The following is a 23,261-nucleotide window of genomic DNA, read 5'->3' as shown; positions in this document are numbered from 1 at the left end:
AATTCTATTACAGCGAACCACATTATTTTAATTGATTTCTTCGCCAGTTAGTCGTCTGTCACTTCGTTTGTGGTTAGACCCTCATTTTTATGATAGTTAATTCTAGGGTGGTTCCTATTATCATTAAATTTAAAAATCTAACTTTTTTGTTTGAATAAATTACGGTGTACATTCTTCGGCAAAGTTATAGCTGAGCTAATTTCAAGCAACTTTGTTGAAAATAACTTTTTTGTGTCTCTTAAATTGGCTGGTTTAGAGCTATTTTCTTGAATTGAGTTAGGGTGGCTCTTAAAAAAAAACAGTTTTTTTGCTCTAGTTTTCTTATTTCGAATTTCTCAGCAAAGGTGTCTTGAGATAACTTTTAGATCTTAAGAAGGCGCAAATTTTGCTCCACAAAGCTTGTCAATATCTTTCACCGATCAAGAGTTATTGACGTTTTTATACAAAAAATATGCACTTTTCATATGTTAATATCTCTAGTTGGGGCAAACCGAAAAAAAAAAAATTACGGCATTTGAAAGGGCGTATGTTATTCTCAATAATATGCAAGCAACTTTGTCAAAGAAAACTGAACAACCGCTGGATACCAATATACTGCAGGTTGGCCGGGGCTATGGAACGAGTCACAAGAGGGCCAACTCTCAGCATGAGTCTAGCTACCCATTCGCTAAGCATCGTCGTACAAACTCAGATTTCGTGCAAGCATCAGAGCGCCGATTGGACCCGTCGAGATGGACAGGTAGGTCCAATCTTCAAGCGAGAGATAATCAGCCCAGCCTACGAACACAAGGGCGTCAGAAGCGTTGCCCTAGGTGCAACAACGTTTCTCATCGAAACGTGCGATAAATGTGGAAAACGAGGACATTTCGCAGTTGCATGCCGAACAGGACGGTGCGTGCAGCAAATTGTGAAGCACTCTGATATTGAATCCTCCGGTGACGAAAATCCCATTGAGCTTGAGCTTGAGCTTGATTGACCGCCCACGGTTGCTACTCTGTTACTGCCAGATCAGCTGTAATTACACAGAGAACCAATAGACGATGCTTGGGACTAGCAATCATCCTCAATGTGTAAAAACTGGTGATCTTAAATTAGGCAATACCAGCGCCGGCCGCGCCCGAACACAGGTCAAGAAAGGAATGGGAAGGATTGTGTTGACATGACACTCGCTTTGATGGAAGCCGAGAACACCTCTGCACTTCCACGAGGAATCACTGGGATGTTGGATAAGAGGGGTGGGTTTGCAGCAGGGTTCGTTTTGGTAAACGATAAGCTGAATTGCTGTCCTAACGATCATATAACGCGAAGGAGCTTGGGACTAAACCCACGGTCTTCTGCTCAGTAAGCAAAAACGTTTGCCACTAGGCAGACGAGCACCTTTTTAATCACCGAGTTGCTGTTATTACCATGTAGTCACATTAACAAATAAAACGATTGACGAATCTTGAATGTGGATGGGCCTGAGATTGGACTCATGATGTTCTGCTCAGTAAGCAAAAACGGTTGCTCTAAGGCCACCGAGCCCCTCATATCACATAATACCGTTGCTCAAATTTGTGTATCCATTCAAACCCGGAACCAACGACAACAACGTGTTTCGCAAAAAAAAACGATACACAAGCGATTTTATCATAAATCTCTTTGATATGTAAGGACCTGGGACAGCGTTTTTCTGCTCAGTAAGCAGGCCACTGTAACCGACGATCTTTAAAATCCGAAAACTAAAAACTACGAAAAAGTACTTAGGCCTTCATTAAGTTCCACTTTCACGCGACGTTCAATGACAGAGTCCTATCCAGGATTACATCTGAAAAATCCAAATCTGGCCAACGCCCACCTAAACCTGTTCTAATCCACCTGAAATGACTAACGAATGGAAGACTTTGACTACCCAGCCATGCAATAGTCTCATTCCGTGCCTTATGGCAACTTGATGATTCTACTGCGCTCATCTTTTGGCACCACCCAGGGGAGACTTGGTCCTGTACCCAATGCTTAACTTATCTCCATTCCACTCAGCTACTCGCAATTTCTTGTGATATAGTGGGCGGAATATTATTATATGAGACAATTCAATGCAGACGCCTTTCCAAATTTGGCAGATCGACAGGTAATCGGTGAGTTACCACGATAGTTGCTATTCAACAACTCGACAACGTCCCATCGTCAACGCCTGCTATGAGAATTTCCCATTGCAGACGCCAACGAAATGACGTCATCGAGCTATCGATCAACTACCCTGGTTATCGCCTGGTACCTTATAGCACGATGCTAGGAGGCGAACCGGAAGAATCGATGAGCTACCTCTCCCCCATCCTCCGGTGACGAAAATCCCACGAAGAACAGGTAAAGTAGGGGTGAATCGATTAGCTTGGGACCGAAGAGAGTACCAGAGCTGAGCCAAAAAGTTGAGCACGTTTCTTCGGGACCTACTAGTCTTAGAGTTACCTCTACGCTACAACCGTAAAAGCGATCGTGAAAAAAAGCCCCCAGCGTATCTAGACCAGTTCGTCAGGCGCATAAAACAATAAGCGACAATGTAACCAACCAATCAAGGTACAGCAATAAAATAAAATAATGAGGACGCACTAAAACGTTTCTTAAAGGAATGAAAAGGAAAACCAAGTAAAATTCTTTTTTTTTTGTGAGGAGAGAGGGACATGTGTGACATATATTAGCGCTAGTGTAAGCAGGTCTTAACTTGACGCTTAACGAGTTAGCAAGCTATGTGCTGTAAGCGCAAGCCGGTAAACGGAGGTTTCCATGGCAACGCTTCATAAACACATACGGGCAACTCTCCACTCACTTTCGGACCAGCTCTTAACAAGGTAAGTCGCACAATATTCAACAACTTTTTTTTCTGTGTGGCGGGGTCTACGATTTTGTGACAAGCAATGAATTAGGTATAGGAAAACCGTCACGATAGGGGGGGTGGGGAGGGGGAAATTTCTCCTCGATTTAGCGTGACATAATTTATGCATGGGCCCCTTTCGGCATACAGGGCGGCAGATGCGTCGGATTCCATTTCAATTTTTCAAAAAGCCACCAGCCAATAAACGATTCCTCTAAAAGTTGAGCATTCTTCTAATTTAACATTACCACAGAGAACAGACATAGAAACTTGAACAAAATATATCTAAAAACTAGTGTAAAGATTCCTATTCGACTTAGGCGTCACTAACGGCAACTTCCCCACTTAAAAACCCTCTTTGACAACCTGATAGCGCTGGCGTTGCACAATTTACACTAGACACTAAGTGCTGGTAACGCCGAGGGGCACGCAATACAAAGAACCGGTGTATTAAAGTTAAAATGCAATCCAAAGTACTTAATGTAATTAATACGTTTTGAAGTAGTACTGACTTTAATTAAAATTATCTATCCGTAATTAATGTAATTAAAAGTATTGAAAATGTTATTATTGTACTTTAATTACGAAATTTCAACTGTAATTAATGGAGTTAAATTGCAGTTAATGTTCTGCCGTTCTACATTGTGTAATTGATGTAATTAAAGCAGTTGTTAAGTTAATGGAATTAATTTAATTACAGCCGTTGCCTGCGTTAGGGTTAGAGGTTACTGCGTGCCCCTAGGGTAACCCCAAGTGGCGATTTTCAACAGAAAATTTGTCGATACTAGCGCCAAATTGGTCGAAAGAGGAAAATTTATAGAGGAAATCAGGAGATGCTAGGGCCACGTAGCGACGATATTCCCACTTATCTTTACACAAGTTTTTGGTGGAAGTTGGACGTCTGTTCTCTGTGGCGCTGATGTCGTTTGGTGTCTAGTAACCAACCACAGCGCCATCATGTTGTCAACGTTTTCAAAGCGAGTTTTAATTCTAGATGCAGCCGATGCCGCTAGAAAAAGATACGGCGATTTGTTTTTGTTTATATGAAAAATAAATGTGAAATACTGGTTTTAATGTAAAAATTGACACTGGTACATTATTTTTTTTTCAACATTATGCCAATAGAAAGGTGGGTGGCGCCATGGGTCTGTTCATAAACTACGTAGACATTTTTTTGGGATTCTTGACCCCCCCCTCCCCCTGCGTAGACAATTGTCCATACAAAAATTTTAAAATTTGTATGGGCTTTGGATAATTCTCAACCCCCCCCCCCCTAAACTGTCTACGTAGTTTATGAACAGCCCCCATGATGTTAGTAAATTAAAACTGACAGCATTCAGTAATTCGTTATCATTAATTACTGTTCAAAACAAAACAAAAACTTGAATAACTTTTATACCGAAGGAGAGGGATTACACATATCCTGACAGTTGGTGAAAGGGCATTTGGATTCAAAGCTGCTGCACGGGTTAGTTGAACATTTATTAGCTGCGTCGTGAGTGATTTGCCCATAATGAATATCGGCAATGCCATCATAGAAGATATTTCTAGTATAAGAGAGGAGCGGATTCAAAACAAACTGCCTTGGCAACCTATGCCTAGGTGATTTCTAGCAAAACTGCCAATACAATCAAGATAGGCGCTGCTCGATTGGCTCTGGCTTTGACAGTTCGTTTGGCTCAAAACCAACCAGTCCGCTCGTCTCTTATACTAGACCCTCTCAAGAGCAACCGTAACGGTACGCTGCTAAACTCATTTTAGCAGCCCTCATCATAGCGCAGCTACCGTATCGAGGGTTGCCATACGAGTAATTAAAATAGCATTCGGCTTCTCGGTGAGAAGCTCGTTACCAAATTTAGAGCAACCGTAACGGTCGTTGTCATTTGCGTGACTATTTTAACAGCGCACAGCGGTCTCCTTTTAGTTTAGTCACTCTTCTCCACACCGGTCGCTGCTATCGCGGTTATCAATTTACTCGCCGTAGTTCGTACTGGTAGTGAGCATTTTGACATTTCTACGAATAGCAACCTTTCTACCGCGCTGCTAAATTTGGTAACGCGCTTCTCACTGAGAAGCCGACTGCTATTTTAGTTACTCGTATGGCAACCCCCGATACGGTAGCTGCGCTATGATGAGGGCTGCTAAAATGAGTTTAGCAGCGTACCGTTACGGTTGCTATTAGAGCAACCGTAACGGTCGTTGTCATTTGCGCGACTATTTTAACAGCGCACAGCGCTCTCATTTTAGTTTAGTCACTCTTCTCCACACCGGTCGCTGCTATCGCGGTTATCAATTTACTCGCCGTAGTCCGTACCGGTAGTGAGCATTTTGACATGTCTACGAATAGCAACCTTTCTCTCGCGCTGCTATCGCGCTGCTAAATTTGGTAACGCGCTTCTCACTGAGAAGCCGACTGCTATTTTAGTTACTCGTATGGCAACCCCCGATACGGTAGCTGCGCTATGATGAGGGCTGCTAAAATGAGTTTAGCAGCGTACCGTTACGGTTGCTATTAGCAGCGCGGGAGAAAGGTTGCTATTCGTAGAATTGTCAAAATGCTCACTACCGATACGGACTATGGTGAGTAAATTGATAACCGCGATAGCAGCGACCGGTGTGGAGAAGAGTGACTAAACTAAAATGAGACCGCTGTGCGCTGTTAAAATAGTCGCGCAAATGACAACGACCGTTACGGTTGCTCTAATATTTCCTACAACCGTGTTCAAAGATCATTCCCGGATGTTCTCTAAATTTCTACCGCAGTAAACCGCATCGCAGCCCGTAAATCCTAAATAAATTTATTTATCAATATCGGCATTATGAATTGTACAAAATCATTCCATCTCGTTAATCTGCGTAAGGGTGAATGTGTGGATGTATTTTTGTAAAAAAATAACAAATCAACGTCACACACTTTAGCATAATTATTTCCTCCATGCATGATACTAAAACGTGCACATTTGAACTAAACATTTTCATTCCAATAAAGGTTTGTATATTTTTTTTCGAAATCATTCATCTCATCTGCTTAAATATGTATCATTTTAAAGTTGAACTAAAAACAGCTTAGCGACTAAAACCAGGATGAAAATATGCTTCTCGCTTGAAAAGGTGAACACTATCCGTTCTGTACACATGTGTAGTTAGTTTACCTAGTTCAGTTTGTATATTTGGAAAATTACAAATTCTATTATAAACAACTCTTGGATAGAAAGAAAAGAGGAAACGTAGTACTTAAATGCAGCTGATGAAGCAGCGAAAACAAAAAAAAAGGTAACATGAAACAATAGCGAAGGAAAGATGACTCTACTCACACTCGCATCCGAGTTAAATATCATCATAGTCCTCGTCCATGCCGGGAATCGCCGAGGAAACACTGGAATAGAGCGGAGCTGCTGGTCCGCTAGAACTAGAAGCTGCAGCCGCCGACGCCGAAGCCGACGCCAACGCCGCCACGACAGTCGACGAAGCCGGAGCTTGCAATGACTGCTGTTGAAAAACGTACGGATTTTTACTGCTGCTACTGCCGCTTCCGCCGCAACTGGAGGAGGACGATGCACTGCTGAAGGCCGACAGCGGCGTCGACGGAGTGCTGGCAGTAGTTGGCGTTGAAGGCACTTGCTGCTGCTGCTGCTTAACGCTGATGGTGCTTCCGGCTATCAGCGCCACCGGAGATGACTGGGACTTGACTATGGGACTCCTGTAGTTGCTGATATTGCTCAGGTCAATCTTGATCGTTGGCTGTTGCTGGCGCGGAGTCGAATGGGACTGTTTTGATTGCTCGGTGGCGCCGGCACCGATCGTCATCGGAAGTTTCAGGTTGGAATAGTCAAGCTTGATGACGGGCTGGTCGCTCGCGGTCGGTGTCGTTGGGATACTCGTCGCAGCTATTTTGTAGGTGATCTAGGGAATTGAAATGTTGGCGATTAATGAGAAGTGCGGTTTCATGATACGGTGTCTTACCTTAAAGTTATTACTATTTGAAGCGACGCCTCCGCCGCTGTTGGTCTTCAGCTGCGGTTGGCTGTTGTTTGAACTAGTTGAAGTTGATGAAGAGGACGGTGCCGGCTTTGGCAGATTTGGTAGGATATCGATCTTGATAGGGATCGAATTCGTTGTGGTGGCGGTGGCTGCCGGTGCCGAATGCAATCGAGTGAGCTTCGGAGGAGGTTCCCGGTGACTACTGGTACTGCTCGAGTCCTCCAGCGAGATTTCCTTGTAGAAATTCAGGCTGTTGGCATGGTTGAATGTTCGCTTCAAACTGTTAGGCTGTGGTTGACTCTGCTGCTGCTGTTGCTGTTGAAGCTGGGACTGGGACTGCGATGGATGATGAAGTTGTGAGGCGATGGGTAGAGCACTGGCATAGCTGGAACTACTGGCCGGTGTGTATGATTCTGACCTCTGTAGTAACACTGCTCCGGAGGAACTGGCATCGCCGCTGACGATGGCACAGGCTACTGCGCCCCCGTTCGAAGATGACGATGTGGATGTGGAAGCGGGCGATGCACCAGCTTCGTTTCCGTATCCGGCTTCAGAACCGGAAAGCTGCTCCTCGTTGACGCCAATGTCCGGGATGTTTTTGACCAGATCCCGTAGGAAATCGAACCGGCTCTCGGAGATGATGCACTGCTTCATGTGCGATGGCGAAAGGGTTTTCGCATTGCGGGCATTCGTGATGCGGAGCGTCTTGGTAAGAAGTGACTCGACGAACAGTTCAAGGGTTCGAGGTATTGCAGCGAGTTAAGGAGCAAATATGTGTTGTGACATTCTAACTTAAAGTCCCCTAAATTTACTTTACAAAACATTTGAAATTAAAAAAAAATCCATTCTAATTTCGCTAAGATATGGCAATTTGAATTTGGGGTCAATTTGACCCCAGGGTACAGACGAAGTTTTTTTTGACAGGAACTTCAGGAACATTCACGAACATTAACAAAATGCGAAAGCATTTTGAAAAAGTTTACTAAAGGGTGTCCCACATCAAATTGCATCACGGAAAAAACGCTGTAGAAAATTACCCATTGGGTATTTTGTCTTGAAAATGTTGGTAGATGTAGTTTAGAGTGAATTGTTTACACTGTATTTTTATCGCTGTCAGTTTTTTGAAAGTTTGAAAAAATGGCGTCAACCGAAAAGCAACGCCGCGAATTGATTTTGCACAAGCACCTGGAAAATCCTCAACTCTCTCATCGGGAACATCGGAAAACAACTCGGAATCGTGAGGTGAGTCGTGTGATTAAACGTTACAACAAAACTCTGAGCATCGAACGGAAGCAGAAATGCGGTCAGAATCGATGTTCTATTAGTGATCAGGATCACAAGCGTGTCGTGAAAGCGTTTAAGCGGAATCCCAATGCGTCGGTCAGGGATGTGGCCAAAAAGTTGAATCTGTCCAAGTCTTTCGTTCAGAGAGCCAAGGACCAAGAGGGACTGCATACGAAGGCTCCAAATCGTGACGAACGGCAAAATACGGAGGGAAAGTCACGGGCCCGGAAAACGTTCACCCAGATTCTGATGAAGCCTTATTGTCTCATCATGGATGATGAGACTTACGTCAAGGTGGACTTCCGGCAGCTTCCGGGCTATTGTTCTTCACCGCCCAGCACAAGTTTGATGTTCCAGAGGAAGTAAGGAAGCAGAAACTTTCAAAGTTTGCCAAGAAATACATGATTTGGCAAGTGATCTGCTCATGTGGCAAACGGAGTGCGCCGTTCGTGACTACCGGGACTGTAAACGGGGAGATCTACCTCAAGGAGTGTCTACAGAAGCGTCTGGTTTCTCTGTTGAAGCAACACGAGGGCCCTACGATCTTCTGGTCGGATCTAGCTTCGTGCCACTATTCAAATGTGGTCTTGGAGTGATACGAAGCCAACGGAGTCACTTTCGTACCCATGCGTCTCACCTTATTTGACAGATCTGATCGCCCGTTTGAAAGTTCGAATCGCTCGTTTGAATTGTGGACAAACGAAATGCTCCAGTGTCATGTCGGTTCGTCGGTGGTTCAAGTGCCTCGTATTCGTGTATGGCTTGAAGTCGGAATAGGATGCAGATGTGCGGATGCGGCTGTTGTCGAAGATTGAAGAGCGGAACGATGTCACGCTGGAACAACTGTCGGAAGAGTGTCAACGTTTGTTAAACTTGCGGCACGATAGGAGAACTCAATGTCTGTGAAAACCTAGAACACGAAACAGCACCGTTTCAAGGGAACTTCGCCGTCGAAATTCAACCAGTCCGGCAGTGAGAAGGGTAGTTGGAGAGCGAGCAACGGGAAGCCTAGTCCAGAAACAACTTGTTGGCTATGCGGTGGCATGCATTACGCCAGGGAGTGCACGTACAAAGGCCATAAGTACAATGATGCAGCCAGGTAGGCCATGAAAATGGCTACTGTCGAAGTGCAGCGAAGGTAAAATTCAGGCGATGGATGCCCAACGTTCCAGCAGCCAATGTAGTGACTGTCAATTTTTGCAGTGTGCAGGAGCGTCGAAAGTACGTGCCGGTTGTGATCAATGGATAACCGACGCGTCTGCAAATCGATACGGGCTCTGATTTCAGATTATTTCGTCGAAAACCAGGTGCAAGTTTGAAGCCCTTCAACGTCTGCGTTGACGGTCATAGCAAAGACAGCCAGTGGTAGCCCGTTGCAGATTGAAGGTGAGTTTTCTGGTTATCTTTCCATTGATGTATGAGTGTTGTGTGGCTTGATTCGGATCACCAAGGAACAGTTACACCTGCTGCGCTAGTGTTAGATTGTTCGAGCACCTAGAATTGAGATTTAGATGTGTCGCCCCCTTCGCAACCAACAACGGAAAAGAGCACATCAGCTATTGCGAACAAAATTTCGAAAACCGTTTTCTCGTGACCAAAGGCTCACCTACACAAACTAACGCCATCTTTAGGTTGTGGAAAGTTTCCCCAACTCAACGATACCGTGACTCAGGCACACATCGACCATCCAGTGGCAAGCATTGAAGAACTCATGGAGATCATTTCTGAGGCCGCAAAAATCTCCATTCCAAAGACCAGTTCAAACCCCGGCCGGAAACCCTTACACTGGTGGTGTCCAGAAGCAAAGTCTGCCATTAAAGCGAGAAGAAAAGCTCTTCGTGCAGCCAAACGCCTACCCATGAATCACCCAGACAGGGAACGAGCTATCGAGCTTTACCGCTCCAAGCGAAATGAATGCCGGCATATCATCAGGGATGCTAAGAAAAGTAGCTGGGAAGAATTTTTGGAGGGGATCAACCCCAACCAAGCGGTGTCGAAGAACTTAATCTAGCATTATCCCGTAGCAAAAGTCAATCGGCTGGTCCAGACGACATCGGATATCCCATGCTGCAACACCTCCCACCCAACATCAAAATCGAACTGCTAAATCTAATAAACAAAATTTGGTCGGACAACACCCTGCCTAAAGAATGGATTCACAGCCTAGTAGTCCCCATCCCAAAGCAGGGACAAGCTGCTTCAACACCGGAAAATTTCCGTCCGATTTCACTGACGTGCTGTACCAGCAAAGTCATGGAACGGATGGTCAATCGCCGGCTAATACGGTTTCTTGAGGACAACAACCATCTCGACCACCGACAGCAAGCGTTCAGACCCGGCCACGGCACCGGAACGTACTCTACCGGCCTGGGAGACGTACTTCAGGAAGCGATGGACGAGGAACTCCACATCGACATAGCGGCCTTGGATCTAGCCAAGGCATATAACCGCGCATGGTCCCCTCAGGTCATAAACCAATTGGTTGACTGGGGTCTAAGGGGCCATATCCTTCACTTCGTTAAAAACTTCCTTTGTTGTAGAACTTTTCAGGTTCTGATTGGAAACCACCGCTCCTCACCCCGAGCGGAAGAGACTGGAGTCCCACAGGGCTCCGTCATTGCGGTCACCATCTTCTTGGTTGCAATGAATGGTGTCTTTAGTGACCTTCCAAAGGGAATACTCATCTTTGTGTATGCAGACGACATCGTTCTGCTGGCTATCGGACGCTCCCGCCATCGGCCGCTACCAACGAACATCTTAGCGAACAACATTCCGATACCCAACAAAAAGACCATCCAGGTTCTTGGAGTGCGCCTGGACCGAGAGCTGAGGTTCAACGCACACTTTACTGACACTAAAGCCAATTGCCGTACGCGACTAAACCTCCTGCGAACACTCTCAAAACCACACCACAGCAGCAACAGAGAGATCCTACTAAAGGTAGCCAAGGCCACCGTAAACAGTAGACTATTTTATGGGATTGAACTAACCTGCCTCTCCAAAGACTCTCTAACCACGCGTCTAGCCCCAACCTACAACAAGGCCATCCGGATCGTCGCAGGTCTTCTGCCCTCTACACCCGCTGAATCGGCATGCGTTGAACTTGGTGTACTGCCGTTCCAATATCAAATCGCCGAAACGCTGAGCTGCAGAACATCCAGTTACCTAGAAAAGACCACTGGGAACCACGAGGTCTTTCTCCTCAGAGAGGGGAATAGAGCCCTAGGAAGCCTGGTCCATCAGGAGCTCCCACCCGTGTCCAGGTTACACTGGATCGGAGCCAGAGGATGGACAGAGCCAACCCTACATGTTGATCTTACGATTGCCAAGCACTTTAAGGCAGGGAACAACTCTCACGCTATGCACAGCCACCTAGCGGAGTTACTCAGAACTAAGTATGCCAAGTTTCAACACCGCTTCACGGACGGCTCCAAGGCTGCGGGCAAAGTAGGATACGGAGTAGCAGATACGTTCAACAGTTTATTCTTTCGACTTCCCGATCAATGCTCCGTCTTCTCGGCGGAGGCCGCGGCCATCTATTTAGCCATCACTACGCCCTCCGGTAAACCCATTTGCGTTCTAACAGATTCTGCCAGCGTTTTATGTGCCTTGAATTCAGCAACATCAAAACATCCCTGGATCCAAGGCATACAAAAGACCGCACTACCGAACACTTCATTTGTCTGGGTACCTGGACATTGTGGTACACGCGGTAACTGCGAAGCAGACCATCTCGCCACCACTGGGCGCACCGGCCGGATGACTACCACATCTGTTCCCAGTTCAGACATAAAAACATGGGTGAAGACAACCCTTCGAGACGCCTGGTACCAAGAGTGGGTTACAAAAAGGGGGCCTTTCTTAAGGAAAATAAAGGACGACATCTTCAAATGGAAGGACATTATGAGTCGACGGGAACAACAGGTCCTATCTCGACTCCGATCTGGACACACCCGAGTAACCCATAATATGGGCAGCGCTACATCTTTTCAGAAGTGTTGCGACACCTGCAACATTATAATGACTGTCGAACACCTGATCGGTTACTGCCCCTGCTTCCAGAACATCCGGGCCCACAACGGAATCCCGGACAACATACGCAATGCCCTGTCTAACGACCCATCTACGGAAGCTGCTCTAATAACCTTTCCTAAAGATGCTGGATTGTTCGATAAAATTTAATCACCGACCCCCTATACAAAATAACAACGCACCGAACACGAACCCGATTGACTCTAGACTGGATACCACACAACGATTATCTGATTACCCTTTACAACGACCACTGCCATCCCTTTTATGAACCGCCAATCACGCTGAACAACCACGAAACACAAACTCTGTAAAAACCACTATGTACCAAGGGAACACCCTAAGCACATCTATACCCAGGAGAACCCCCTCAGGGTTCCCGAAAAAATCTAAACTACGTTACTAGGGGAGTCCCCTTCAGGGGCTTCCGGAGATGAACCAGCCTACGGTTGAAACGGTTCCGCTTTTTGATCGATCGAAATTCTATCCGCCAGACTTTGAATGTAGCGACTCTAGGTGAAGATGGTTGTGCGTTCTCCGTAACAAAATAATCTTTGGAAAGCAGTTTCGTTTGCAGACCGATCACGCACCCTTGATTCGAATATTCGGTTCACGGAAGGGCATTCCCGCTAAACGATGGGCGTTAACGCTTCTGTTGTATACGATTTCTCCATCTAGTACATTCCAACCGAGAAGTTTGGCAACGCCGACATCCTCTCAAGATTAATCAACAATCATGCCAAACCTGAGGAGGATTACCTACGTGATTGCGAGCGTGATTTTGGAGGAGGATGTACGATTCATTGCAAATGAAATGGTCAGCGATCTGCCGCCGTTCAGCTTCAAGATTGTGGAGCAAGAAGCGCGAGTCGATCAGCAGCTGCGCAAAGTATATCGCTACCTTCAAGAAGGATGGCCAGAAGCGTCGACGATCGAAGATCCTGAGATTCGGCGGTTCCATGGGCATAGAGATTCGTTGTGTTCTGTTGGGAAATACATCATGTTCGGTAAACGCTAGGTGATTCCTGAGAAGCATCGACTGTGGCGTTTGCGGCAGTTACAACGCAGGTGGTGTTTGCGGTAGGGATACAACGCATGAAGTTCATAGCAAGGAGTTATGTGTATTGGCCATCGTTTGATGATGAAATCGTTGGGTTCGTGAAGGCATGCAAGCACTGCGCATCCGTGGAAAAATCTCCACCGCATTCCACATCGGTTCCGTGGTCCAATGAAGCGTGTCCACGTGGATTACGTCGGCCCCATTGACGAAATCTACTACCTGCTAGCCGTCGATGCCCATTTGAAGTGACCTGAAATGGTGCCTACGCAACGAATAACATCCACAGCAACGATCAGCATTCTGCGGAACATCTTCGCCCACCTAGCAATGCCGGAAACGCTCGTTAGTGGTCTATAATGCAGATTTAGGTGGAATGATATGTTTTGAGCCTGAAATTGAAACTTCAGACTAAAAGTCTCTTCTACAAAGTTGTTCCTTATAGTTAGGCCCTCATTTTTATGACAATGAATTCTAGGGTGGTTCCTATTATTATTAAAATCAAAAATCTAACTTTATTTTAAGGTTATGGGCACCACCGCGAAGGACGTTTCGTGCAACAACCCGTTGCTGCGTGGAAGCGGAGCTGACTTTCAAAACTGGAGTTATCGAGTGCGCCTGTTCCTGGAAGTCAAAGGCGTCGCGGATGTGCTGACCGAGGTGGCTCCAACGGAACAAGCTGCAAAGAAGAAGTTTGAAGAAACGGACCGGATCTCCAAGGCGTTGCTGGTGGGTTGCATGTCGGACGAATGCCTCGAGATCGTTCGAGAGAAGGCGACCACGAAGGAGATGTGGGTCAGTCTGGAGGCGGCTTATGCGAAGAAGTCTGTCGCGAGCGAAACGTTAGTACGGAAGCAGTTGGCTTGTTTGCGGATGAAGGAAGGGGACATGCGGACGCATCTACTTGAATTCGACGGGCTCGTGAGAAAGTTGAAGACGGCCGGAGCAACTCTGGCGGAAAGTGATCTGGTGTCGCAGCTTTTCTTGACGCTTCCAGACTCTTTCGATCCCCTAGTCACGGCCCTGGAGAACGTCGCGGAAGAAGATTTGAATTTGGACCTCGTCAAGCAGCGTCTATTGGCTGAAGAAAGGAAGCGATCCGACCGGCAGGGCGATTCAGTTGAAGACAAGTCGTCAGCGTTCTCGTATGACTCAAGATCCCAAAAGAAGTCCCAGAAATTCCTCGGTAAGTGCCACAAATGCGGGCGTCGCGGCCACATGAAAAAGGATTGTCGCCAGCGTGAAGCCAATTCAACGAAGAAAGATGCCATCAGTTTCATGGCCGATGCAAACATTGCGGAAAAGCGGCCTGGACGAATCCTTTTCAAGCTTGATTCCGGGTGCAGTGACCACCTGGTTGGCGACAAGTTCGTTTTTGCTGCCCTGAAGAAGATGACCAGTCGCGTGGAGATCAAGGTCGCCAAGGAAGGAGAAGCTATGCTTGCTGAACAGATTGGCGAAATCAACGTGACCAGCAACAAAGGTGTACATTTCAATCTAAAGAATGTGCTCTACGTTCCAGAGCTACGTGAAAACCTGATATCCGTCAGGAAGATGGCCAATGCTGGGATCGATGTCTTGTTCTCTGGAAACGTAGCAGTTCTGAAGAAAAGTGGTAAGTTACTGGCCACTGGACACCTCCGAGGCAGCCTGTACGAGCTTGAGCTGTCGTTGGAGGAAGTTGAAGCGAACCATTGCGAAGTATCGATTGGAAACCTGTGGCATCGTCGACTGGGGCATATCGGCCAACGCGGATTGAAGACCATGGCCCGGAAAGGAATGCTGAAAGGTATGAATGAAAAAAAAACAACTAAAATTGATTTCTGCGACGCCTGCGTGCAAGCCAAGCAATGCCGAGAAGCGTTCAACAAAACGCGAGCTAGGGCCAGCCGGCCGCTGGAGCGGATTCATTCTGATGTTTGCGGACCGATCGATCCGCCGGCATGGGATGGTTCTCGTTACATAGTCAGTTTCATCGATGATATATTTGCTGAAGCGCAAATCAGAGGTATTCGAGAAATTTCAGGAATTCGAAGCAAAGGTCACAGCTATGCTGGGAAAGTCCATTTCAAGAATGACGGTGGACCAGGGACGAGAGTACTGTTCCACAAATCAGATGCAGTTCTACAAGAGAAAAGGGATACAGCTAGAGACAACGGTTGCGTACACGCCCCAGCAGAATGGTGTAGCGGAGAGGTTCAAGCGAACCTTGGTTGAAAAAGTCCGTTCCGTGCTCATCCAATCCAATGTGCCGAAGCAGCTGTGATGAACCGAAGCCCAACAAGTGCGTTGCCCTCTGGTGTTACCCCGGCTGAGATGTGGTTCGGTATCAGACCGGATCTGGACAAACTTCGTGTGTTTGGCTGCAAGAGTTTCGTGTGGATTCCAAAGCAGCAAAGGCGTAAGTTGGATGCGAAGAGCAAGGAGATGGTCATGGTTGGGTACGCTCCGAACGGCTACCGCGTGTGGGACCCGGTGGCTCGAAAGCTTACGATTGCTCGAGACGTCAAGTATGATGAGTCGTCCTTCCCGTACGCTGTGATGCAGCAAGAAGACGATGTCCCATTGACCGTCCACCTCCCGTTCGAGCAAGAGGGGGAACGTTGCCAGCCGGCCCCCACAGATGAAATTCGTGAAGCCAATAATGATAATGAACCTGAAATCAATCGAATTGAAGCAGAACCCGACGATGATCTTGAAGAACCAGAAAATGCGCTCCCTTCGCCCACAGAAAGACGCGAAATTCCTAGTGAATTGTCGTCGAGGCATAGCGAACGGGAGCGCAGGCTCCCCGGTAAGTTATTTGATTACTTTATCGGTTATAGAGCTATTTCTGTCGAATTGATTTCCGCAGATATACCCGAATCGTTTGATGAACTGCCCCAGCGTGCTGACCGAGCCATGTGGATGGCTGCGGCACGAGATGAGTTACGTTCCATGGAGGAAAACAAGGTCTGGCGTGTCTTACGAGATGTCCGAAGGGAGTGAAGCCTCTGAAATCGAAATGGGTGTTTCGGCTGAAGGACGATTCGGCTGGCAATGCAGTCAAACATAAGGCGAGACTGGTGGTGAAAGGATTCCTGCAGAAGGCTGGAGTCGATTACGAGGAGACATTCGCTCCTGTTGCAAAACTGGCCACCATCAGGACGGTTCTCGCGGTCGGAGTGCAACAGTGTTTCCACTTCCATCAAATGGACGTCAAGACGGCGTTTTTGCACGGCGACCGGAAAGAGGCATTGTACATGGCGGTTCCCGACGGTGTTGCAGCGTCCCCTAATACAGTGTGCCGCTTACTCAAGTTCCTGTACGGCCTCAAGCAATCCCCAAGGTGCTGGAACGAAAAGTTCAACGATCGGTTGCCGAGTTTGGGATTTCGTCGATCGCTGCACGACTACTGCCTCTACGTGCGGGTGGTACCAGGAGACGAAATTTATATCATTCTGTATGTGGACGATTTGCTCATCGCTGGGAGGAAGATTGAAACGATTGTGAATCTGAAGAAAGCCCTGAGTTCGACATTCAAGATGACGGCTGCGGTGAGATCAGTCGTTTCCTAGGTATGAAACTAGAATACGACCGTGCGACGAATTCCATGAAACTCTCTCAAGAAACGAATATCGAAAAAATATTGATACGTTTTAAGATGACGGATTGTAACCCGACCAAGACGTCTATGGAGAAGAACCTGGTTGTTTCCCGTGATGGTGAGTCAACCCAAGAACCGTACCGTGAGCTGCTGGGCACAATTCTAGATAGAGCTGGAATTAGGGCGTAACAGCTTTTGTAAACAATGACTTCTATCGATGATTTCTATGAACTCAAGGCATACACACTCAAACCAACATAACCGTCGTGTAGGGGAAGTTTTCCTCTACCCGATGGTGTTGTTGATTTGCGTTGGCGAGCCTTAACTTTCTAGAAATCATCGAAAGAAGTCATTGTTTACAAAAGCTGTTACGCCCTAATTCCAGCTCTATCTAGAATTATGTACGTAATGCTGTGCACCAGGCCTGATTTGTGCTTCCCCGTCGGATTCCTGGGCCGTTACCAACAGAACCCAACAGTTAACCATTGGCAATGCCTCAAGCGTATAGTACGGTATTTGAAAGGGACGAAAACGAAGCACCTGAAGTTTGTACGCGACGAATCAGCGGAAGCGTTGGTAGGATATGCTGACGCCGACTGGGCATCGGATGCGGAAGACAGGAAGTCAGTCAGCGGCTACCTGTTCACGGTATTCGGTAATCCTGTATCGTGGTCGAGCAAAAAGCAGGTTACCGTTGCTACATCCTCGAGTGAAGCGGAATATGTGTCGCTGAGTTCTGCTGTTTCGGAAGCGATCTGGTTGTCCGGAGTGATGGAAGATCTTCAATTGAAGCGGCCTGCGGATCCGGTCGTAATATTTGAGGACAATCAAGGAGCGATAGGTATGGCGAAGAATTGTGAAAGCAAGAGAAGCAAGCATATAGATCAAGATCAAGCACCACTTCATCCGGGACCACATTGCGAATGGACGTGTAGCGGTGAAGTATATCAGTACCGAGAAGCAACTGGCGGATTTGTTCACCAAACCAGTGGACGCGGTGCGCATGGAGAAGCTGTGCCAAGGCCTTGGAATGGCCGATTGAGAGGGGGTGTTGGCGTAGTAGGCAATCAGCCGTCGCTTTCCCCTGTTACGTTGTTGGGAAGCCCTTAATAACTTTTTATTCCACAATCGCACTTCGTCTAGTACAGACGTTTAAATAAACTTTTCTCCGTTTTTTTCTTGTTAAACCGTATACTTCGTTTGGAGTCTCCCGTTTGTCCCTTCAAGAAATTCGAAATAAGAAAACTAGAGCAAAACAACTGTTTTTTTAGAGCCACCCTAACTAAATTCAAGTTTAGGGCAGGCCAATTTAAGAGATACAAAAAAGTTGTTTTAAACAAAGTTGCTTGAAATTAGCTCAGCTATAACTTTGCCCAAGAATGTATACCTTAATTTATTCGAACAAAAAAGTTAGATTTTTTATATAAATGATAATAGGAACTACCCTAGAATTCATTATCATAAAAATGAGGGCCTAACTATAAGGAACAACTTTGTAGAAGAGACTTTTAGTCTAAAGTTTCAATTTCAGGCTCAAAACATATCATTCCACCTAAATCTGCATTCTGGACCACTGTGCAATGGTACGCATTTTACGAGCAGTGAATTCCACAAGTTCTGCAGTCACAACGGAATTGATAACGTCACCACGGCACCTTTTCAGCCTCAGTCAAACGGTCTGGCTGAAAGGTTCGTGGACATATTCAAGTCTGGATTGAGGATCGTAGAATGGTTCGAGCACACGTCAACCAGCTGCGCAGTCGTGGTGGTACTACAGCAACTGTGCGCCACAGTCGTCAACGCCAGCACTCAACGTTCTGCTAGATGCGTGGAGTATTCCTAAAACCACGTTGGTGCCGCCAGCCAGCATCGACTTCGCCGGATCTTCCGAATCCTCAGACCCCGAATGCTGAGTCTACACCGTGGCCACCTATATCGTCCTCGTCGTTAGCTACGTCTACATCAGCATCATCTCCAGAGTTTGCTTCAGCAGATAGCGGACCACCTACACCGGTACAACTTCCACGCCGGTTTTCTCGCATCCGAAGGCCACCGCAGTGGTTTGACTCGTACCACCTCTATTGAAGACAGGATACAAAATAAATTTAAAGAAATTCCCAGATTTTCAGAAAATTATTGAGGTCTTCACACAAGTCCAGAAGTTCGCGGAAGCTTAAACATTTTTAGGACAGTTCAAATAAATTCAGGGCAGCTTCATGAGAACTACAAAAACTTTAAGAGAAGTTTCGAGACTTTGGGAAAGAACGCAAATTACTGGCATCATCGAATAGGGGAAACCAACCCAAAGATGGTGTTAGTTGGCGTAAGCGAGCCTTGAGTCACGAGAAAAGGGTTTCCGAAGTTTTGTTCGCAATAGCTGATGTGCTCTTTTCTTTTATTGGTCGTGATTTGTTCGATTGGTTCCGCTATTTGCCAGCGCAATTGGTTCCCGAGATTATATCCGTCAGACTATGAATATAGCGACTATAGTAAGAAGCCCTTTGAAAAGATTCTCAGAATTTTCATTGAATTAATTTAAGATTTTCTTTTGAATCTCACTCCTTCCCTTGGAATTCTACTCACATTGAAAGCCTCATACGAATTCGAATTCATCAGATTTAATTCTCCAAAAACTTAAGCTCCGGATTCGGTTTCTCCCACAAACTTCTTGAAATTATCCCCAAAATGCCTTTGGACTGTTCCGCTGAAGTTCACTGGAGTTCTGCTCCTCAGAAATTCCTATGAGTTTCGATTTTCCACCACGATTGAAGGCTGCTCGGCCTCTGGTAGTGAATGCTGTCAGAAGCATCATGAAACACCTAATTGTTCCGACCTCTATTTTGAAACCTGGTTACGACCCTGATCAGGAAGACTAGGACTGATGGTTTATGGTGATCAAACCAGGTTAGTTAACGTACCAAAATCCGAATTATGCCCATTTATTCAGAACAGTCTTTGCTTGATTTCCTATTCAAATGGGACTGCTATGCATTTATGGGTAGTGCAGGACCTCAGAGGGAGATATGAGCAGAGAAAACACAGGTCCTTATTACGGGTGTCACTACTCGGTGATAAGGAAGTGATACTCAGAATAAGGGCCGTGATTGCCGTACAAATCAAATGGGAATCACTTCACCGTGACTACAAGTGACAAGTTTTCTCCGTGAAGTGACATACATAATACATAAGCCCCAAAATACTATCGGGCGGCAGGCATTTGCATCTAAATTATCTTGCAACCCTTGCTAGAAGCTAGCATTTCAGATGACTTTTCTTTTCGATTCGATGTAGGGGGAGGAGGGGCATAGTGAACAGGTGGGGCATAGTGAGCATCCCGCAGTTTGGCCCTGGATCTCTAGCTGCATGAAACAAATCAACTGGTAGTAGGTTCAATATCATTATGATATTGATCCTACCACCAACCAATTTGTTCCGAACGGCCGGAAGTCCAAGCTGTGCACGGGATGCTCACTATGCACCCGTGCAAAAAATAAAAAGGAGCTCCATTCATAGAAGGAGGATAATCAAGAAGATATTTTGTATCGATTGCGCTCTGCGGAGCAAAATGGATAATTTAAACCGCCCTTGTACATACCTACTGTACGTACAAAGCAGTAACACCCACCATAATGATATGCATCACTTAATAAGTGCTTTCATTGCACGCAAATGAGTTGCGTGACGTAAGTCCTATGGATAATGGGAAACTGATAGCCTTGCGTCTATTGATATTGTGCATATTATTTACACAAAAGCGAAGAAATCTAATTTACAACATTCTTGTCTTAAAAATAATCAATTCACATTACCTACCTAATCTGCGCTAAAACAAAATCAACTGATATCAAGCTACAGAATTACTATGAATTAAATTTCGTGAGTCGACATTCCAGACGGCAACCCCCCCACTGCCCACTGACGACCAAATAATTCAACCTATGAAAAGGATATAGATTATAACGGGAACCGCCTGCGCCACTTTGCCGACTTCTTCGTCGGTTTGCATGATCTTCTTGATCCTTCCCTGGAAGAGACAGAAACAAAAACAGAAGCCTCACTCAGTGCTGATGCGGAACGCGTATATAAACAATCAAAACTCGGGAACAACAGTAGCCCCCGATGGCGACCACCCACGCATCACTACAGTAATGGTACTGCTTGTGTCTTCTTCGGTAGGAACGCACTCGTCCGGAGTCCGGAGCGGCGAAGCAAGAACCTACCTTCAGCTCCTGGCCCCCGGAGCAGGCCGTCCCGACCCAACCCAAACCACTTACCGCCGGAAATCGTGCATTGTACTTTTTCTTCTTCGACGGCATCACTTTGCACTGGGGTTTTCCACTCTGGCACTGGCTCTAGCGGTCAACTTCCACCGAATCCGGCTGGCCCTTTGCACAATGAACGTATGGAACAACGATTTTTGCGGGAAATCTTCCGATTCTGGGAGTATTAGCAAGATTTTCACTAAAAACCAGACACCGCACAATCAATGTTGTGCTTCTTCTTTTCTTTGACTTTTCTCGGTGCGCTTTGGCGTTTTGTTGGATTTCGTATCTCTGCTCGTTGCCAATTTGAGCAAAGTGGTCCATGACGGATAGGAGAGCTCGCGAGGATGCGGTGTAAGGAGTGTGTCCCGGCTGCCATTGGCGATACGCGTTGTGGGACTGGACAATTTTACTTCCCCAAGATTTCACCTCCACTAGATCAATTTATTATCTTTTCATTGACTTTTTTCTCTTTGGATCGCCACGACAGGCCATGACTATCTTTTAAAATATTCGATCGAGCTACACAATTCTCCACATTTTTGACCTCATTCGCACTCCAGCAGCTAAATTCCTGGCATGAACTTCATCGAAGAGAAAGACATTTCTAACATATAGGGGAAATGCAGGTAATGTCGGCCTTAGTGTCCCTAATTTCAGGCATAACATTTGATAACGGCACAAAAGCAATTGTAAACAAACTTTCTAAGAGAAAAAGTCGATAGTTGTCCCTATCCGATAATGTTGTTGGTTTGCGTGGGCGTACTTTGGTTCGCGTGTAAAGGGCCTTAGAAAGTTGGTTTACAAATGCTTTTGTGCCGTTATCAAATGTTATGCCTGATTTGGGCCCATACATAAATTCAGCAATCGACAAAATTTTCAATAGCAACCAAAAATATCCATTAGTAACGTCCCAATAACACGTTCATCTAGAAAAAAAAACTGATAAATAGCAGATTTTTCGCGATGGGCCCAATCTTAGATCCATAGGCCAACATTAGAGACACTTACCCTACTCAATATCAAGCTGAACAATGCATCGATCGATTCTCTCTTTCGTTAATAACTTTGGTCAGAACCATTTCTTGTCGTCCTAACAAACATTTTTTTTGCTGATTAAAGACTGAATAAGCCGCTTTCAACTGAAGAAGCATAATTTTGCCTGAATTAGCTCTGCTTACAATGTTTGTTGGGGTGTTTGTCGTATTATATAGAAGCTAGGTAGTAATAGCTATAGTCCCTATATTCATAGTCTAGCGGATAGAATTTCGATCTATCAAAAAGCGGAACCAATTCAATATATGTAGACCAACAATTGAAAAGGTCCTATCATTCTTTCCTCGACAATATAGTGACTAGTAATAGCTCCTTATAAAACACAATGACACCGTCTTCAACCAGAGACTGCACATACCTCGGCACAGACTGAACACTTAACACTAACAACGGACAACACACAACACGCCGCTAACCACACCACCACGAAGCCTGTGAGCTGAAGATAGCTGGGAATCGAGCTGGGAATGTCTTAAAATGGCCGTGAGGATACGAAGAGAATCTATCATTGTTACTCAAGACTAAAGTGCCTGAATTTATACTCAGGACCTAATGCATTGATCAGCTTGATAGGTAGAACCAACAATCAATACGAAACTAACAATTTTAAATTGGCTCACCACTTTAGTAGCCTATTGGTCCCAAGCAAACGATTAACGTACCCTATTCTAGTTGAAATTATATTACTACACTATGTTTGTTTTGATTCGCTATGAAAGTTTGACAGATAACATCAGGGGTCTGTGGATTCATGCAGAACATGCAGGGGTGAGTGAAATAGCTTGGGACTGCTTGGGACCGTTGTTCTGGTACTGAGTGAGCCAAAAATAATAATGATTTTCTTCGGGACCCAGTGGTCTTAGAGTTACCTCTATGGTAGAACTATCTTTCTCTTCGTTGAAATTTATGCTCAGAATTAAGCTTTTGGATTGGCTATTTATAAACTGTTTTTATTTGCCCAACAGATTGCCGTAAATGTAAGGAAGCCACGAGAAATTTACGGTTTTCTGCGTCATTGGAATCGTTTTTTTCTCAGCCGTGAACTGCCGCATGTGAAAATTGATAATAATTCTGCTTATGCAACGACAAATCTTTCAGAGAGACAACATCGGGTAGAGCCTAGGGGCAGATCACTTGTGGTGCATTTATTAT

The 23,261-nt window shown here is 45.8% G+C and overlaps 1 protein-coding gene across 1 annotated transcript; it reads right to left on the bottom strand.

Annotated features, from left to right (window-relative positions):
• Nucleotides 1-5,633: 5,633 nt before the first annotated feature.
• On the bottom strand, nt 5,634-21,297 carry NC2alpha (negative cofactor 2 alpha). The gene is made up of 4 exons (XM_065234018.1): nt 21,066-21,297; nt 20,743-20,815; nt 6,815-7,578; nt 5,634-6,754 (listed from the first exon to the last, which is right to left on the bottom strand). The coding sequence occupies exons 1-4, from the start codon at nt 21,105-21,107 to the stop codon at nt 6,179-6,181; spliced, it is 1,455 nt and encodes a 484-aa protein (XP_065090090.1). The 5' UTR covers nt 21,108-21,297; the 3' UTR covers nt 5,634-6,178.
• Between the last annotated feature and the right edge of the window lie 1,964 nt (nt 21,298-23,261).

The sequence above is a fragment of the Ochlerotatus camptorhynchus genome, unplaced genomic scaffold, assembly GCF_037179485.1.
Source record: "Ochlerotatus camptorhynchus isolate MF236.1 unplaced genomic scaffold, CSIRO-AGI_Acam_v1.1 ptg000428l, whole genome shotgun sequence".
In the NCBI taxonomy this organism is placed as follows: Eukaryota; Metazoa; Arthropoda; class Insecta; order Diptera; family Culicidae; genus Ochlerotatus; species Ochlerotatus camptorhynchus.
Note: the sequence above shows the minus strand (reverse complement) of the source record. Positions and strands in the feature narration are given on the sequence as shown.

Coding starts and splice junctions, on each gene's coding strand:
- NC2alpha (XM_065234018.1), bottom strand. CDS start 21,107: ATGCCGTCGAAGAAGAAAAAGTACAATGCACGATTTCCGGCG. Junction 7,579..20,742: donor GGCGGTTCCCGTTATAATCT/ATATCCTTTTCA, acceptor TCGCTGCAATAC/CTCGAACCCTTGAACTGTTC. Junction 6,755..6,814: donor CAAATAGTAATAACTTTAAG/GTAAGACACCGT, acceptor TCAATTCCCTAG/ATCACCTACAAAATAGCTGC.